Raw genomic sequence first — 13,711 nt, 5'->3', positions numbered from 1 at the left:
CAGAGAAGCCTGGCATACTGCAGTCCAGGCAGTTGCAAAGATTCAGATGCTACTTAGCAACTGAACAACAGCAACAAAATATAAGAAATTTGAGGGTAAGAGTCTACCTTGGTGGTGACACAGGGCACACAGAGAGGAGAAAGAGTATATAGGTTTGGACCATATTGTATTGGGCATGAATGCCAAGCTCAGGGCTTTGGGCATTTTAAATAGGGAATAAGGAGCTATTGCAGATGCTCCGTTCTGAATAAAATAATAAGGCAGCACTCTGCACACACTGTCCCTGCTATCAGTGAAAATTCACCCAATGAATGAATGCCTAAAGGAGTTATCTTGGTATGTTTACCATTATGGGGGATATAAAGTTAAATTGCAGATGACACCATTGAAGAATTAACAGCACATTTAAAGAGGAAATGGGCAATCCATATTCTCATACCCTAGCAACACAAAATACGATATGAAAAAGATTCCACTATATGTTGAGAAACCCCTACAGAGTCTTGATACTACCCACTATTCTTTATTCCCACTATGAGAATCAGGAACTATACCAGATTCGTGGCATGATATCATGTCATCTCCTTGTTCAAAACCCCTTCTGTATCTTCCCACTGCTTTTAGTAGAAAGTCCTTTACCACAGCAGATAAATCCTACAAGACTTGACCTGTACCTCCTCTCCCAATCTCCGCACAGGAACTTTATCACCCCCTGCACCCCCACCACACAAACACAGAGGCTCTTCAGAACATCACCAATTCGTTCTTGCCTTTGGGACTCTGAATTATTATTATTATTATTTTTTTTTTTTTGGCCAGAAACCTTCTTCCTCAGATTCTTAGAGAACTGGTTCCTTCTCATTCTTCAAGTGTAAATCTAAAATAACACTGTAGAGAAAATACATAGTACTTTCTCCAAATATAGAAAGCATCCGGCACATAACAGACTCATAAATATTTGTGTAACCAATGATTATATGGATTATCTCACTTTAATTCTTATAACAACTCAATCAAGAATGACTGGGCTTAAAGATGAAAAATAGCTTGGTCACCCACGTCACCAAGGTCATAAACATCAGAGTACAGATTGGAAAACTATCCTATAATATTACCACTACTCCACACCATCTTTCTGTGTAAAGAAGCAGAAACTGATTACAGATTTTGAAGCCTTGGAGGATTTTGCAGAATTTCATCTGGAACTTTGATGCAGGACCTGAGAGGATGATCAAAGAAATAAAAACAAGGTGTAATCTGAATCCCCAAGTAGCTGAAATCCTTAAGAAAGAAAATATCAGTGAGCAAATAGTGGCCTTTGATGATTCTTTTCAAAATATTTTTTTCTTTTTTCTTTTTACTAGAATAATAATACTGAAATAATTTGATATTACTTATCTCATTTAGCCCTTAAAAGACTTCAAGATGTTATTATTATCCTTTTTTAACATTGTAGAAATAGAAAGTTGAAGGAAACTATAAAACTTGCTTTACTCATGTGAACAGCAAGTTAAGTAGCTAAGAAATTTGATTGAAGGTCTGTCTGCCTATCTTTTAACTTCAATTCAATGAACATAAATTATCATTTGTAGTTTTTCACCAGATCCCCAATTTTTAGCATTTTACAGTCTCCCTCATTTTGCCAAGAGACATAATTCTATGCAACAAATAATTTTGACTGCCTATTATAGCAGCAGCAGCACCTGCCTTTGGTGAGCTTTGAGTTTTAAGATTTACATCTCTTTGATAATTCACAAATATTTTCAGTTTAAGTGAAAAAACTTGGATGTGAAATTTTCTGCTTCTCAGAAAGTATCCTGGAAATGGGTAGAACTGGACAAGAATTTCCCTGAGGTTTGGGGCATTTGTGTATTTGTAGGTGTGTTGTGTTGCAATGTGGGGAGACTGGAACTCTCCTGCACTGCTGTGAAAGGGTAAAATGGTATAGTCACTTTTGAAAAACATTTTTTCCTCTAATAGTTAAACAAGAGTTACCAGATGACCCAGGATTTCCATTTCTAGGTATATATCTAAGAAAAACATGTCTGCACAAAAACTTGTACACAAATGCTTATAGCAGAGTTATTTATAATAGCTAAAAAGTAGAAAGTACGCAAGTGTCCATCAATGGATTAATGAATGGATATACAAAATCTGGATATCCATACAATAGACTATTAATTGACTATAAAAGGAATGACGGACTGATTCATGCTAAAGCTAGGATGAGCCTTGGAAACGTTAGTGAAGCCAGTCTCAAGAGCCTACATAATAAGTGATTCAGTTCATGTGAAAGTCTGGAATAGGGAAAGCTATAGAAACAAAAGTATTAATATGGATTAGTATAGAACTGGTGGAGAAGGAAATGGCAACCCACTCCAGTATTCTTGCCCGGAGAATCCCAGGGACAGAGGAGCCTAGTGGGCTGCTGTCTGTGGGGTCGCACAGAGTCGGACACGACTAAAGCAACTTAGCATAACTTAGCACGTGTTGCATTATAATAGATCTCTATTGAACCTTGCTGAGAATACTTACTTGTGGTAGTCCTAAGGGGCAAGAATGTACATACACACCTCTGCACGTGTGTATGTACGTTCCATAGGAGGCGTGGTATTCTGTGAACAGGGGTAGAGTGTTAGTTGGTTCATTTGGCAAACAAAAAGAAACACAATGGATGAAAAGCAACATTATGAGAATCAATACCGGGAGCTATGGAGAACGGGAATGTGCTGGTGAAGGCCAGTTTAGTAAATTCTCATTACTGCTCTGCCTATAGAAGAACATTTCAGGTATTAAGGCCCAAGTACTAGAAAGAAAGAAAAGATGGTAAGCAGAAAGAATGTGAAGTCATTAAAAAAATCTTATCTGCCCCTCCTTTGTAATTTTTTATAATCTCAAAGTAAGGTTTGACCTCTGTTTGCTGTCAACACCAACCCTCTCAACCTACGTAAAGTAATTAAGCCAAGCATGTGTTCTGCATTTCAGAAAATGAAAGTGTAACCTTTCTGTTGTTTTGCGTAAGATTAACTTTAAAAACAATTCAAATCATATGTGGCTCTCCCATCTGTATAGACCATGCAGTCTTTATTAAACTAGTCTAATGAGATGCAATTTATTTCCACAGATTAACATTGACTTCAGTACCAGGGACCTCATCTCAAAGAATATTGCAGAACCAACTCTCAAATGTTTTGATGAAGCTCAGAAGTTAATCTATAGTCTGATGGCCAAGGATTCTTTTCCTCGATTTCTAAAGTCAGAGATTTATAAGAAACTGGTAAATAGCAAAGAGATTGGAAATCATAAAAAATGGCTCCCTTTCTTGTCAAGAAGGTAAATAACAAGCTAACAATCAGATTATAATTTGGGGGGAAAGAAGTGATAGGATAGATCAGCTCAATCGATCAACTTCAAGGCTAAAATATTTTAAATATACAAACACAATGTAAGTTTTTTTTAGGATTTAGAAAACATGCTTTACTTCAGTAGAAAAATATGTTATATCTGAAGCCTGAATGTTTAAGTCGCTTGTTTAGAATGTGTTTCTTTTATCAGGTACTTTAAAATCTCTTACTGGGAGAGTACAAAGCAAGTTTATGGAGCTGTAATACACTCTTAAACCATAAGTGGATAATCTCATGACATTATAAATTCAGGAAACTATATATCTTCATGCTGCTGCATGGGAGACTGTTTAGCATCATACAGATGATTTTAAATACCATTTGCATTGTTCAAAACTTCACTTTTGTAAAAAGAGAAATTCTGAATCAAAACACAACCCTTCATTTAGTATATCAACTATTTCTTTGCAACCAGGATCTGGTACATAATGATGCAGTGGTTATCTAAACTGCTATGGCCCTCAGATTAATGACGAAGAAAAAATGGCATATATATATATATATATATATATATATATGTGCCATTGATTAAACCGTCAAAATAGATCACTTGGTTTAATTCTGTGGCATCACACAGGCATGTATGAAATAGGCCTTGTAGGTGGGAAGGATTGATTTTTTTAGCTCAATAAAAATACAAAGGAAAGAGGAGGAATAACGAGGATGGGTAAGTGTATATATGATGAGCTGCACAGCAGTGCCTACCACATAAAACAAAAAATTACTGCAACATTATCTACTCAAATAAGTATGGAGTTAAGCATTCACTCCTTTAGCACTGTAATTTGTTTATAGAACTCAAAGAGATTTTCAAAATGCATTTCTTTTGAGATGTTCCTACGTCATACTCTTTCAAAATGTCCTCAGTTTTGACCAACTCTGCAACCCATGGACTGTGGTCCACCAGGCTCCTCTGTCCATGGGATTTTCCAGGCAAGAATACTGGAGTGGATTGCCATTTCCTACTCCACTACGTGTAAACATTCCATGATAATTTTGAATAATTTAATGTCAATATGAGAAGCTATGAAGAGTCAATAGATCTTCCATGTTTCCATTTTGCTTTCTCAGATTTACTTAATTTTGTTGATATGTCTATTTTACAGATGATTTGAACATTAGAAAATGGAGGGAAAATAGCAGGATTTATGTTTCCACAGGCTACTCATTTGATAAACAAAATTCTGTCTACTCTTTGTCTTTAAAAATAAACATTTAAACGCATGCAAATGGAGTGTTCCCTGGATACTTGCAAATTCTTTAAAGGAAAACATAATGAACACTGATTGTGAATATTCAGTGTTCCTTAATCAGCACTTAATGGAAAAGAGCTATACTCTGCAACATTTATTTGGAAGGACTCAGCCTTAATTTAGCCTGTATTTAAAGAGGAAATTTAAAAATTATTCCTAGAGACAGAAAAAGAAAACTTTATTTATTTATTTTTATTGTTGCCTCTATTTATTTATTTTTTAATATAAATTTATTTATTTTAATTGGAGGTTAATTACTTTACAATATTGTATTGGTTTTGCCATACTTTAAAATAGAAATTAAAATCGCATTCGTCCTTTTAGACAAAAAAACCATGATCTTGGTTATTTCCTAGGTCACATGCTGATAAGAGGCAGAGCTGGTAGGAAGAGTGCTTTCCACATGGGCCACAACCATCACATTGTTCCCACAAGAGCAGAGCAACGTCCTTCCCATTAGGACCTTGCTAAGGCCAGAAATCTACTATCCTACTCAACCTCAAATACTTAGGGGCCCTTTCCTTTCGTTCAACATGCAAACTGCCCTTTTACAGTCAGTTTGCAAAGTCCTTCTGGTTACCTTAGAGCAAGACTTCCTGTTCAGTGACTGCCTCAGGTTTTCTCTAAGAATGCACAGGCAGTCACAAGTCAGACTTTCACCACCCAGAAGCAGATGGTGGGTAGTGGGTAAAAATACAGTAGGTGTCAATGAAATCTGTTAAAAAACTGGATGTTGAATCACCTCTCACAGATTCCAGTCAAAGGCCCTCAATAGCAATTCTTTCCTCTTATCTCCTTAACTATAATCATAGGTTTTCTGACTTAGAAAAGAAAACTGCCAGTTTGGGGAATAAAATCAGTTTTCAGGTATTTGGAACACTTAGTAGTGATGAATTTTGGTAAAATATCAGATCTTTATCTTTGATATGTTGTTCTCTGTAGGTCTCTTTTACTCCATATACTACTTTATTCATCAGTTATCACTGATGAGTGATTCTACAGATGAGATTTTTAAATAATTTGCCAAAAAATGAATAACATCATTAACATTCCTGGTAACATTCTTAAATATTCAACAATTGTTTAATTCCATTTTCTAAAAATATTTACATCAGCTTTAAGAGATGAATTACTTATATTAAAAACTAAGCTAAGCAGTAAAGCAGTAATAAAATAGTGACATAGATATAATCTTCAAATTATAAGAAGAGTTTTCCCAAGCCTAGTGTTTTCCATTTTCTGATAGTTTTTACTATGTGTGTGAAAGTTGCTCAGTTATGTCCAACTCTTTGCGAACACCCATGATTGTGGCCCACCAGCTCCTGTGTCCATGAATTTTCCAGGAAAGAACACTGCAGTGAGTAGCCATTCCCTTCTCTAGGGGCTGTTTCCAACATAGAGATCAAACCCACACCTCTTGAGTTTCCTGCATTGGCAGGCAGATTCTTTGCCACTGCAACACCTGGGAAGACTATAAGTTTATGCAGATACTTGCTTCAGTTCAGTTCAGTTCAGTCACTCAGTCATGTCCGACTCTTTGCAACTCCATGAATCGCAGCACACCAGGCCTCCCTGTCCATCACCATCTCCCGCAGTTCACTCAGACTCACGTTCATCGAGTCCGTGATGCCATCCAGCCATCTCATCCTCGGTCGTCCCCTTCTTCTCCTGCCCCCAGTCCCTCCCAGCATCAAAGTCTTTTCCAATGAGTCAACTCTTTGCATGAGGTAGCCAAAGTACTGGTGTTTCAGCTTTAGCATCATTCCTTCCAAAGAAATCCCAGGGCTGATCTCCTTAACAATGCACTGGTTGGATCTCCTTGAAGTCCAAGGTATTCTCAAGAGTCTTCTCCAACACCACAGTTCAAAAGCTTCAATTCTTCGGCACTCAGCTTTCTTCACAGTCCAACTCTCACATCCATACATGACCACTGGAAAAACCATAGCCTTGACTAGACGGACCTTTGTTGGCAAAGTAATGTCTCTGCTTTTCAATATGCTAATTAGGTTGGTCATAACTTTTCTTCCAAGGAGTAAGCATCTTTTAATTTCATGGCTGCAGTCACCATCTGCAATGACTTTGGAGCCCAAAAAAATGAAGTCTGACACTGTTTCCACTGTTTCCTTATTTCCCAAGAAGTGACGGGACCAGATGCCATGATCTTCATTTTCTGAATGTTGAGCTTTAAGCCAACTTTTTCACTCTCTACTTTTACTTTCATCAAGAGGCTTTTTAGTTCCTCTTCACTTTCTGCCGAAGTATCTATTTCAACCTCAAAATATAATCAAGTTTTTTTATACTAATACTATATTATAAACAACTAAAATCTTTTGGGCATCACAACCATGAGCTAGTGTCAAATTTCTTTCCCCAAACTTTTTTTTCATTCTGTGTTTATACAGAACTCATTCTATTTAGTTTCATTGTTTTACCTTTTTATATAGTGTTTCAGATTTTGTGTGGTGTAGTTATTATGTATGTATCCATAATATTCCCAATGAGCATATATGTTGATATAATAAAAGCAAAGAAAAATGTTTTTTTTGGTTTCCTTTCCAATATCTTTTCTAATGAGTTTAATAGCATCTTGGCTTTTAAACAAACAGTAGCATCCTGGCCCATAACTTTGGAAAATAGTCTAGATTTATTTTCCAATATTTCAAGGAACATTGAAATCTATTATCTAGGACTTGAAGTTTAAATTAAATGGACCTTCCCCTTCCCTTTCATTTAAATGGAAGCTGATCAGCTAATCTTCTGAATTATACAAGCCATGTCCTAAAATAAGTAATCAATAATAATCATTGTTAGATAACTAAGTGAAAGTCGCTCAGTCGTGTCTGACTCTTTGTGACCCTGTGGACTATACAGTCCAAAGAGATTCATTTTTTAAAGAGAGGAAATTCCCCTTAACAACAAAAACAGTCTGGTCTCAGTCTCATAGCCTTCATACGTGTATTTCTTATGCAAAAACTCCATGTCTAACATTCTCCCACACAATCCTTGTATCAGTTTCACCCAGTTACATCTTATGTGGGCCTGATTTTCTTCCCAGCTACACAGTTTTGTAATTTATTTCATGGTGATGCCAATTAATTTAAAATGAACTCTTTTCACAACTATGTGGAAAAGGTGGGATGTTGTCACAGCAGTAATCAATTATTATATGAATAAAGGGCACTCGCTCTGTGTTCCTCTTAGTGTTTTGTCAGATATGTCTTTGCATTTTAATTGGGAAGCATGGGGAATGAATTTTTAAAAAAACTACTTACTTTAGCTATGCCACTTCAGAGGAATTTTATATGTTTTATTAAAATTACTATTTATAGTGTACATTTGAATGTAAAATATATATGCATAATTAATTATAATAATACATGGATAGATATTAGTGTGTTTCCAAGTATAACAAACGGAAGGTGGGAAAATAACATTTCTAACAATAACCTCATTTCTCTAAGAAACATAATTTTTCTCTCCTTATTTCATTTAAGATACAAAAATGGGATAGGATGTCTAGTAGAGAACAAAAAATTTAATTGGGTTATTGTTTAGCCATTGAATATTTATGGCTTGTGTTATATCCAGATTGAAGTCAGCAATGAATATTTCTGGAAAAAGAAACCTGTCTTCATGAGTTTACATTTTTCCCTGAGGTGATGATTGTTTAGTTATTCCTGGATATCTCACATAAAACATTTATTTCATCAACTTATATTTTTACAATAAGAATTTTGAAGTAGTAAATTTTTAACAAATATGGTATAGTTTCCTTATTCTGATACTTTTACTTATTTTGTGCATTAGGGAAAATAAGTTGTAAATTAATTTTATGAATGATGATGTGCTGTGCTGTGCTTAGCTGACCCCGACTCTGCAACCCCATGGGCTGCAGCCCACCGGGCTCCTCTGTCCATGGGGGTTCTCCAGGCGAGAATACTGGAGAGGGTGGCCATGTCCTCCTCAAGAGTTGGTTTGGATATAAAATATTATAAACATCTGGGGCTTTTTAAAAACTGATAAAAAATTAAGTGTTTCATAATGTAGGTTATATTAAATATTCTTATAATTGTTTCATCTATTTGAATTAAACTATCTTATTTTTAAAATATCAGTTTAGGTTTTTAAAAGTCAATATTTTTTTAAAAGTAAATATTTTTGTGAGTGATGCCTTTGAATTATTATTTTTGTTCTACTTTCCAAATACATCGTGTTTACCACAAAGACATAATCAGGAATCAAAACCACAAAGCTGGTTTTCATTACTGCTTATAAACAGAAAAGACAGAGGAAATTCCTATTATGTACTAGGGAAAATATATTTTGAAATTCATATTTCAAAGCAGTATTTTTTTAATACCTGAACATGAATCTTTTTTGAGATCATACCAAAATCCATTATTAAAAACCAAGAGCACATTGATGGAGATTTAAATGTGGAGTTTATGATTGAATTATTAAAAATTTGCTTTAAAAGCATGTTTATTGCCAAACAATTCTATAAACTCTTTTATAGGATTTTATTTTTTGCTAGAAGTGGTCTTTTATAAAGAGTAAATAAGCCCCAACAATAGAAGGTTAAAGATTGATTGAAAACTCAATATGTTTTAAGCCAGATAAAAGCCATTCTCCCAAATGTAGTTTTTATATTAAGTGGTAGAAGTCAATGAAGAGTAAAAAGTATCAAGCCATTGCACAATGGCTTAAAGTAAATTTAGAACTTCATTGAAAACTCTAAAGTTGTATGTATCTACAAACACATACATATACCCAATTATGGAACTCTGTTTCTACCTTTTGAAAGAATTCATTACTTATTTCAATTGATTATTTTTAAGCTCAAACAAACTGTATTTCATAATACCTCCATTTCAAATAGGAGTAAAGCCTCAGAAAAAAATTAAATGCAAGTAAATATTATATATTTTTTCTAAATTAATAACTGAAAAAAGAGGCTAACTGTAAGCAAAATATATTTATTTTCTCATTCTGTAATTAGAATGGAATCATTTGCCCTGAAACATAAATGAACATTTCTTGAGTCAATGCTGAAAGTGTATTTATGAGTCTAAAATTAAGAAGTCATTTTGACGTTTTTCTTTTGATCTCAGATCCAATTAATTGATAAGTGCTACCTATTTAATTTATTTTCATCAGCACTGTCATTGCTATAAAAATCAGAGCCACATCACTTTTTCTGCCTTTCCAACAGGCACCTAACTGGCACCCACTTTGCCAGTCTTACTTCACTGGGACTCACTTTTGTGTTCTACAGAGAGTTTTCTGAATGAAAAATCCTATCAAGTCACCCTCTTGCCTAAACGTTTAATGGACACTCACACATAGGACAATCTCCAAACTTCTTGGTCTGGCATATAAATGTCTTCAGTCTTCATCGTTCTTGATTTTTGAGCCTAATCTCTCTTGTACTGTCTACCCCTCTTCTCTATACTAGCCTATATTCCGGTAATACTAAATCATTACAATCGATTACACCATGTTCAAGTATTTATATCCATTGCTCCATCTGTCAGAAATATCACCCCCTGGACAACCTGGTTAAAATGCTCTGGTCTTTTGACTCTGTTCCAAGAGGGCTTTTGTGACACTTGATGCCACTCTATCCATTTAATCTGAATCCAGACTCACTAGATGAACCTAATCTGTACCTTTATTAGGATATGAGTCATGTATTATAATTTATATCCATATTCATATTAAAAAATCCACTAGTATATCCAGCTTTTGTGAGCAAGACACTGATACCTGGAGGGCACATGATGGTTTTAGGTTTGTCGTATAACAACATATTGATATCTTGTTAAATATTCCATGAGAGTTGATAATAGTCCAAAATCTCTCATGAAGGCAGAAGCTATGTAATTTTCATAAACTCAGATCTTTTTTTTGTTTTGTTTAAAATCTCAGAGATTATCAAAATACCTGCTCAGATACCTTTATGCTTTTTAAGCTCCTTATTTGACTGCAAGTCATCTTGTTCAACAAGATCAGAACCAGTTAAAGTGGGGAAACATAAAAATAAACAAGTAAATAAGTATTGTTAAAACATTTTTCTCTGAGTATGAATCTATGATTTTTAACTTCAGCTTATCACCTCTGTCTTTTGAATTCATATCCACCATAAAAGGTCTTCAAATTACAGTTCTAGTTTCTTGAAAGTGAATGAGAACTTCAAGAAATAGTCCGAGTATAGGAATTCTTCCTGATTTTTAATTTTCCAAGTATGGGAGCCCAATTTAGTGCAGTCATCACTCAGAATCTTTACAGTGATTCCCTACATTTTCTGACCCGGGGTACAGATGAGGCCAGCTATTTAGAGCAACAGACACACCAGCTTCCCGGTGCTGCCCCCCTTGCCAGTGCCTCCCTGGTGACTCTGCATCTGCGGGCTGTGGGTTAAGAGAGAATAGTTTCCTTGTGCCTGAGCTATAAAACCCCAATTAGCCCTCCTGTTAGCCCAAACCTACACCTCAGAAGAAAATGTCACTGTGCAAAAGTAATAAGCTTTCTAGTCATTATGAGCCAGAAAGCATAAAGTTGTCCACATTAAACAGAGGTGATTGACAAGCAGCATAGGTGCTTTCAGAACTGGGCAATTCTAAGCAGAGGCCTGGAACAGCCAGGCATGCCAGCCTCTGGCTACTGCTTCAACCAGACTTAACTGCACAGCAATTAACTAGCAATTCATTTTTGTTGAATCTTCTCAAAGTTTTCAGTGTCAACGTCAGTTGAGTCGCTCATTGCAACCTCATGGAGTGCAGCATGCCAGTCTTGCTTGTCCATCACCAACTCACAGAGCTTATTCAAATTCAGGTCCATCAAGTCGGTGATGCCATCCAAATATCTCATCCTCAGTCATCCACTTCTCCTGCCTTCAATCTTTCCCAACATCAGGGCATTTTCCAATGAGACAGTTTTTCGCATCAGGTGGAAAAACTATTGGAGCTTCAGCTTCAGCATCAGTCTTTCCAATGAATATTCAGGACCGATTTCCTTAAGGATTGACTGGTTGGATCTCCTTGCAGTCCAAGGGACTCTCAAGAGTCTTCTCCAACATCACAGTTCAAAAGCATCAGTTCTTCAGGGCTCAGCCTTGTTTATGATTCAACTCTCGCATCCAAACATGACTCCTGGGAAAACCATAGTTTGCCACACAGGCCTTTGTTGGCAAAGTAATGTCTCAGCTTTTTTTTTTTTTTTTTTTTTTTTAATTTTAAAATCTTTAATTGTTACATGCGTTCCCAAACATGACCCCCCCGCCCACCTCCCTCCCCATAACATCTCTCTGGGTCATCCCCATGCACCAGCCCCAAGCATGCTGTATCCTGCGTCAGACATAGACTGGCGATTCGTTTCTTACATGATAGTATACATGTTAGAATGCCATTCTCCCAAATCATCCCACCCTCTCCCTCTCCCTCTGAGTCCAAAAGTCCGTTATACACATCTGTGTCTTTTTTGCTGTCTTGCATACAGGGTCGTCATTGCCATCTTCCTAAATTCCATATATATGTCTTAGTATACTGTATTGGTGTTTTTCTTTCTGGCTTACTTCACTCTGTATAATCGGCTCCAGTTTCATCCATCTCATCAGAACTGATTCAAATGAATTCTTTTTAATGGCTGAGTAATACTCCATTGTGTATATGTACCACTGTTTTCTTATCCATTCATCTGCTGATGGACATCTAGGTTGTTTCCATGTCCTGGCTATTATAAACAGTGCTGCAATGAACATTGGGGTACATGTGTCTCTTTCCATTCTGGTTTCCTCGGTGTGTATGCCCAGCAGTGGGATTGCTGGGTCATAAGGTAGTTCTATTTGCAATTTTTTAAGGAATCTCCACACTGTTCTCCATAGTGGCTGTACTAGTTTGCATTCCCACCAACAGTGTAGGAGGGTTCCCTTTTCTCCACACCCTCTCCAGCATTTATTGCTTGCAGATTTTTGGATCGCAGCCATTCTGACTGCTGTGAAGTGGTACCTCATTGTGGTTTTGATTTGCATTTCTCTAATAATGAGTGATGTTGAGCATCTTTTCATGTGTTTGTTAGCCATCCGTATGTCTTCTTTGGAGAAATGTCTATTTAGTTCTTTGGCCCATTTTTTGATTGGGTCGTTTATTTTTCTGGAATTGAGCTGCAGAAGTTGCTTGTATATTTTTGAGATGAGTTGTTTTTCAGTTGCTTCATTTGCTATTATTTTCTCCCATTCAGAAGGCTGTCTTTTCACCTTGCTTATATTTTCCTTTGTTGTGCAGAAGCTTTTAATTTTAATTAGATCCCATTTGTTTATTTTTGCTTTTATTTCCAGAATTCTGGGAGGTGGATCATAGAGGATCCTGCTGTGATTTATGTCGGAGACTGTCTTGCCTATGTTCTCCTCTAGGAGTTTTATAGTTTCTGGTCCTGTTGTCTAGGTTGGTCATAGTTTTTCTTCCAAGGAGCAAGTGTCTTTTAATTTCATGGCTGCACTTACCATCTGCTGACAGACAGAAATTAAAGTCTGTCACTGTTTCCATTGTTTCCCCATCTATTTGCCATGAAGTGATGGGACCAGATGCCATGATCTTAGTTTTCTGAATGTTGAGTCTTAAGACTTTTTTACTCTCCTCTTTCACTTTCTGCACTCAATATGCCAGCAAGTTTGGAAAACTCAGCAGTGGCCACAGGACTGGAAAAGGTCAGTTTTCATTCCAATCCCAAAGAAAGGCAATGCCAAAGAATGCTCAAACTACCACACAATTGCACTCATCTCAGATGCTAGTAAAGCAGTGCTCACAATTCTCCAAGCCAGGCTTCAGCAATACGTGAACCGTGAACTCCCTGATATTCAAGCTGGTTTTAGAAAAGGCAGAGGAACCAGAGATCAAATTGCCAACATCCGCTGGATCATGGAAAAAGCAAGAGAGTTCCAGAAAAACATCTATTTCTGCTTTCTTGACTATGCCAAAGCCTTTGACTGTGTGGGATCACAATCAACTGTGGAAAATTCTGAAAGAGATGGGAATACTAGACCACCTGACCTGTCTC

General features: G+C 36.3%; 1 protein-coding gene across 1 annotated transcript in view; it reads left to right on the top strand.

Moving 5' to 3' along the window:
- RGS21 (regulator of G protein signaling 21) overlaps window positions 1–13,711 on the top strand; it is a 45,514-nt gene that overhangs the window by 23,496 nt on the left and 8,307 nt on the right. Inside the window, exon 4 of the mRNA XM_069545109.1 lies at window positions 3,125–3,333. Within this exon, the coding sequence (XP_069401210.1) occupies window positions 3,125–3,333 (209 nt within the window). The remainder of the gene's footprint in view (window positions 1–3,124; window positions 3,334–13,711) is intronic.

This window comes from Ovis canadensis, chromosome 12 (assembly GCF_042477335.2).
Source record: "Ovis canadensis isolate MfBH-ARS-UI-01 breed Bighorn chromosome 12, ARS-UI_OviCan_v2, whole genome shotgun sequence".
Taxonomy (NCBI): Eukaryota; Metazoa; Chordata; class Mammalia; order Artiodactyla; family Bovidae; genus Ovis; species Ovis canadensis.
This window is presented reverse-complemented; position numbering and strand designations above follow the sequence as displayed.